Raw genomic sequence first — 6,383 nt, 5'->3', positions numbered from 1 at the left:
GAAACATTAGCAGTAAATATTGCTTCAGTGGTTTTCTAAATTTAATTTAGATTATTTTAAAAGCTGTAGTAAATTCACGCTATAAGTCATTTGACTTTCTAAATTCTACTGAGTAAGTTTATAAATGTAATTTTAAGACTCTGATGTAAGTAAGAACTAATACTTCCATTGTTATCCATCTTGGAAACAGTTATACATCTATAAGAGGCTGATTTGGTTTTTTTTTCATCAAGGTATTTAGTGACTATGTAAGTAAACCCAAAACTTTGTAACGTACTGATTTTTATTAACATTCCCAGACAGACCAAAAAAGATTGTTTGAGATTTGATAGTTTGGCATTTTTCAGCCCTTCTGGGTTTTAGCAAGAATTAGATTGGATTCTTTATAAAGTTTAATCTTTTAGTTTTGGCATCATCTCAAAGAAGCTCAGAGGCTGTCTCTTCCCTGCTGGTGCCATTTACAGCTTCTCTTCAATCTCTTTGACCTGAGAGGAGACGACCTTGCCATCAATCACCTCTTCAACAATTGTCTTGATCTTCTTAACTTTACTTGATTCTGGTAATGAAATTGAACAGACAATTAATTAAAATCAATGTACATGGATACAATAATATTACTGTAGTATCAGTAGCAATTCCACCATGAGAAAATAGAGGAAGGCATCTTTTCAATGCACAGTTACTGTGAAGTAAACTTTTGGGCTATACAGGATATAGTTTCTCTTCCTTTGAACATCCTGTATGTTAGCTATAATACTGTAGTGGACATTGTGTTGAATGACTCTCTATCCCTCCTGGTAGTTTTGCTTCAGTTTAGTACAAACTTGTAGACCTAAAATAGGAATAGTCTTACAGTGAAATGGATATTTTTGCTATTAAACTAGATAGTTTATTTAGTACCCTCATCTCCCTGCATAGTCAACAGAGAGAAGCAGATGCTTGTAAGTCCTCCAAAGGGTAATTCAAGAATTCTCTGTTGTTCTCTTGGCAATTTGAGGAGTCTGTGGTTTTACTTCGGGCACCTGAATTATGCACATAAAACCAGGCTTTGTATAATCCCTACGAGTTATCTATCCATACAGTTGATTGCTTTCTTGATGTAAGATTCCACTGGTTGATTCTTTGCTCTGAAACTCTGTTGTTTTATATCAGGCTACTTAGCCCCATAACATTTCAACAGTCAGCCATCAAAAAATAAGAAAAATTGGTGTGACATACCTTTTTCAAGCTCTGCTTTAGATACATCCACTTCAACAGGTCTGTTCAAATTATAAATTAAAAAATATAAATATATGGTGCCTAACATATTGAAGAAACATCCTTGTACATTTCCTGAACATTTGATTGAGACAGGTAATGTCCTTTCATCAAGACGTTTAACCAGGTGTTTAAATGAATTTTCTCTGTTAAAGTAAAACTTGCTAAGCATAAGATATCTGTGAAATTAATCTGCACACTCATTTCTGCAATACTTTGACTTCAGCTCATGCAGATATGTCCAGTCTACTTCCTGAGCCAGAACAGCTGAACAGGCAGAATCTTGGGGGGGAAATACTACTTTCTGCTTGCCCCACTTTCACAGACGTCTGCTATTTGCACTACAGAATATGGGATACTGAACTAGCTGAACATTTAGTGTCAGCTCACTTGCACGTTTTCAAATTTTTATGTAGCTTCTTTACTAGTCACTTACTAGTGACGCAGATAGAGCAGAACATAATCCAGTGCAGGCTGAAAAACTTGCAGTGGACTGCAAGAGAAGGTCAACGTGCTCTTGCTGAGTGCCTGCTCTAGTGTGACTGGGTGCTGCAGTCTCTAAACAAGGTGAAAAAATATCTAGCCTAGGTTAGCCCAGGCCTGCAGAAGCTACAGTTATGGACAAGTCAATCCAAAATTGAAGTGCTGATGCTGATGGAGTGCAGATGTCTATCCAGCCACTCAGCTCACAAAGAGCAGCAGTATGTACCTATGCAGAGGCTGAAAGAGACAAGCTCAACTGGCTTCCACAGCAGCTTTTGAAACTGAGCAAGAACTGCAGCCTCCTCTGAATCTACATTGATAAATGGGCAACAGACTTCCCTGCCGCCCCAAACCAGTTGGAAAGTGGCAGATTTTACACTTTCACCTTCTGTGAAGATAGACAATATTTGAAATGTTGTTGTGTTATACAAAACTAAGCCAACAAGTGAAGGGCGTGTATTCCCTCACCTGCTGTCCTCTCCTTCCAGTAGGCGGCGGTACGTGGCTATCTCCATTTCCAAGCGAGTCTTGATATCCAGCAATACAGTGTACTCGTTACTCTGAGCCTCCATGTCAGCTCGGAGTTGCCTCAGTTGAGCCTCTAAATTGGCAACTACTTCCTGTATTTGGGTTAGCTGATAGTTGTAACGTGCTTCAGTTTCAGCCAGAGTGACTTCTAGAGCCTTTTTCTACAGCCAATGAAAAGGACAGAGGTGTATTATTCGAGAGGATACATTTTTGTGTTAAAATAACACTTTGATTGAAAAGCCTCTCAGTTTCTGTATTTAACTGCGTAACTGTCTACTAAACATAGTCCTTATTTCAAGTACTCTTTATTATTTACCATGTTAAGCTGGGACTGTAATTCTAGCTCCAGACCCTGAAGGATCTGTTTCCGGTCAGTGATCTGGCTCCTCTGGGCTTGCAGCTGTTCAATGTTGATTGTCACTTCCTGGTTCAGGTCTTCTGTCTGAAATGCAAAGATGGACGGATTATAAACTGCAACTAGACATGACTGAGGTTCTTGCTGATGATTAAGTAGTTTACCTTACCTGCTTTTCAAATCGTTCTTTGGCTTCTTGATGGTTCTTTTCTGCCATTTCTTCATATTGATGTCTCATATTTTGCATAATAGTTGCAAGATCAATGCTTGGAGTAGCATCCACCTCTACGTTAACTGAGCAGCCCACCTCTTTGCGCAGTCTGTGAATGTCCTACAGCAATAAGGATTGTACAGCACCAACTACAGTGAACTTTTGATCCTGAATATTGGAAGCAAATTAAAGATCTACAGGCATAGAAGTAATTCTTAAATAGCACCTCAGGGCAAAATAACAATCACCTTCTAAATACTGTTTAGTGCACCTCATGTTAGAGCATTTTACTTATTTTGTAGCAATAAATGCTACATTTTATAAGCATATTATAAAATTTCCTCAGGACCAGGTCTATGGAATGAGTATAGAAGTCGTGGTTCCCATTTGTATACTTTTGTCGGGTAACAACTGCTAAACCACAAATTATTCTTAAAGAACCCTCACTCCTTAGTTTCTGGCGCTGTTCAGACTTTGATGCCTGATGGCTTGGACATCAGTGCCACCACACACAGTTGGTTATACTGCTGCTAGATATGTTACAAATTAATTAGTCCTGCACAGCATAGTTTTAAGTGGGTGGCTAGGCTGGCTGGTTTTCTAGGTTGGATCTTTCTCATACAGTGCTTAAATATGACAAGGGGTTTACACTTTTGAAGTTGATAGTATGACACTAAGAGGAAAGCTTGGGCATGTGCCATAACTGAGATTTTGTTAACAGTCATTTTGAATTTAGGATTTCAGTTTGTGTCTTTACTTGAAAAGGGGAAATAAACAATGGTTGCATAACATTCTTTCCTTTGTAGGCGTTTGAAACTATAAATCTAATGCTAAGGGTGAGGTTCAGTTTGAGCTTAGATACCTAGGAGGCACCGAGTACCCATATTTAACTTGTAGGTGTCTCTGTGTGAGCCAGAGCTCCTGTTACAACCAGCAGAGACCAGAGTGTCCCAGTTGGCCAGCTGCTAGGTGTTTGCTCTGCAGTGGGCTCAAGTGCTCTCTGTTCTGTATCTGTTTTTATTGACTGACTATTATAATAGAATGAACCATAGGTGCATTCACATAGATAATATATTAATAGGTACCTAACTTTTGATGTGCTAATCTGGAGCTGAATCCCAGTAATAGTCTTTGAGATTAACCATGAAGATTTCATTATTCCTAGTGAGGCTCAGTTTATGTATGCCCTTTAAAAAAAATCTCTTAGTGTTCAGCTGCTCTCACCTCCTCGTGGTTCTTCTTAAGAAATGCTAGTTCTTCATTCACTGTTTCAATCTGTGACTCCAAATCAGATTTTGTCAAAGTCAAGGCATCACGAACTTGGAGCAGTTCTTTAATGTCACCCTCAACACTTTGCCTGAGCAGGTGTTCATTCTCATACCTGAAAAATATGGTTAGAATTGTTAGATGTTAGAAATGGTAACTACTACAGACTTAATTCTAAAATTTTTGTTGTTGTTATACTTTACATTAGAAAATGTTTACTTCTCAGCTTTGGTACTAATAACTAGAAGCTTTCGTGAATAAGAGGAGCATGAAAGAGACTTTATTAAATGATTATGGAACTTACTTCAGTCTAAAATCATCAGCAGCCAGTTTGGCATTGTCAATTTGCAGGGCAAGCCTTGCATTTTCCAACTGTATGGCACCAATCTAAAAAAGGAATGGTTGAAAAGCGATGAATCTTTGCACATAAATACATGCTTGATCTGTTTTTGGAAATTAATACTGTATGTGGGCTTCATCTTGCTTAACTTTAGCTGTTTATTAGTCATCCAGGTTTAAGCCAGGTTAAGTTCCCTCTGAAGGGCACAGAAGGAATTAGGGTTCTCCAAAAGGCAAATAACCTTGTCATAAAATAGGTATATGAAATAGTTGGGATGAACTGCTTTCTGGAAAGGACCTGCTTTTAAAGGGTGAGAAATAGAACTGGTGAAAATTAAGAGGGGAAGGATTTAAGGAAGTTCACTGAAAACAAAAACTGACAAATCTGTCAGCTGAGTTCTGTGGGAAATTTTACTGTTTGTAATGGTAATTTATTATTTCAAGTAGTGATCTATTATTTTTCTGCGGATTTGGCATTCTTTTCTAAAAAAAACCACATTGAAATTGACATGCTAAACTATACTTAAATATGTAAATTGCCATCAGTACTTTCACTAATCAAAATTACCTAAGGCAAATATATTAGAATTAATTTGGATTCAAACATTTTTCATGTATGAAATTACTTATATCTGCAGACATATATCTAGTATTACAAATTATGTAAAATCTGTCACTAATTTGTATCTGATCAAAATAAAGCATTTATTTTACTAAGCTGAGACAACTGAAATTTGGAAAAGTCAGTTTTCTACAATAGAGTATTATCTATCTCTCTGATAATTGCAATTCATATATTTGTAGATGACTATATGATATCTTACCTTATTTTGGAGATCTTCAATTGTTTTAAAGTATGAGCTGTGGTCATGCCTGATGTCTGTGGTATTCTTCTCATACCATTCCTTGATCTGCTTTTCCATTAGGGAGTTTGCCTTTTCCAGATTACGCACCTTCTCCAGATACAAAGCCAAACGGTCATTTAGATTTTGCATAGTTGGTTTCTCATTGCCAGTGAGCAGCACATCATTACCAGTAACGTTAAGGTGGAAGTTCCCACCGAAGCCTTGTCTGTAGCTGGTGCCAGTAGATATGCGGGTACCATAGCCACCAGCTCCCCCATAGACGCTGGGTGCCTGCACCTTTTGGATGGCCATTCTCCTGGAGGTTAAACCACGGACACTGGGTGCAGTAGGTTGGAAACAGGTGCTTGCACCCCAGTGAAAGCTTTGGTTAGAGGATGCCATTTGTCTATGTCTTCGTCTTCTACAATGAAATGGCCAAACCTACACAGGTAAAGAAAGCTGAAGTGAAGAGCAGTCTGTGCTCTGTAAACGTTTATACTGTGTTTCAAAGAGAAAGCACGATAGTTATAATAAACCCCACCTCTGTTGACACGTAATGTAACTGGTGTCAGCACAAATAGCACACAGGATATTGCCCCCACACTCCCTATAGCATAAAGGGGTTTTCATCTGCTCATCTGTGTTTGAGAAAACCTCCCCAGGTTGTTTGGCTGGCTTTGTTATTATTTTGAATAAAAGATAAACCACAAATAAACTGTTGAATCATTTATAACAGTATTCTTGCAGCCATGCTCTCTATAGTCCTTTTGAACAAATGAGTAGATTCTTACCCCCATGTGCAGTGTATGAAATTAAAATGAGAGTTGACTCTATGTGACAAGAAACTTAAAATACTTCTATTTGCAATCAAATATGTATTTCTCTTGAGTAAGCAATAATTTGGGTCTCAGGACAGTCTAGAACTGTGTATAAATTTTAAGAAAGGAGGTGTCAGTAACTACCATGTTATTCATTTTATAGTAAGCACAAAACAATCTTCATACTGTAATTAGAAAGTGAATGTTGTAGTTAGCTTGCTTTGGATATGCATTTAGTATTAGAAAACTGTTACAAGTTGAACTGTAGCTTTCAATACAGT

At 37.7% G+C, this 6,383-nt stretch overlaps 1 protein-coding gene across 1 annotated transcript; it reads right to left on the bottom strand.

The window, feature by feature from the left end:
* Positions 1–457: 457 nt before the first annotated feature.
* On the bottom strand, positions 458–5,686 carry KRT20 (keratin 20). Its single transcript, XM_037411022.1, has 8 exons — positions 5,264–5,686; positions 4,405–4,487; positions 4,059–4,215; positions 2,793–2,954; positions 2,585–2,710; positions 2,209–2,429; positions 1,219–1,259; positions 458–556 (listed from the first exon to the last, which is right to left on the bottom strand). The coding sequence occupies exons 1-8, from the start codon at positions 5,684–5,686 to the stop codon at positions 459–461; spliced, it is 1,311 nt and encodes a 436-aa protein (XP_037266919.1). The 3' UTR covers position 458.
* Positions 5,687–6,383: the final 697 nt, after the last annotated feature.

This window comes from Falco rusticolus, chromosome 18 (genome assembly GCF_015220075.1).
Source record: "Falco rusticolus isolate bFalRus1 chromosome 18, bFalRus1.pri, whole genome shotgun sequence".
NCBI lineage: Eukaryota > Metazoa > Chordata > Aves > Falconiformes > Falconidae > Falco > Falco rusticolus.
This window is presented reverse-complemented; position numbering and strand designations above follow the sequence as displayed.

Coding starts and splice junctions, on each gene's coding strand:
- KRT20 (XM_037411022.1), bottom strand. CDS start 5,686: ATGGCATCCTCTAACCAAAGCTTTCACTGGGGTGCAAGCACCTGTTTC. Junction 4,216..4,404: donor GCTGATGATTTTAGACTGAA/GTAAGTTCCATA, acceptor CATATTTTTCAG/GTATGAGAATGAACACCTGC. Junction 1,260..2,208: donor CTGGAAGGAGAGGACAGCAG/GTGAGGGAATAC, acceptor TAATTTGAACAG/ACCTGTTGAAGTGGATGTAT.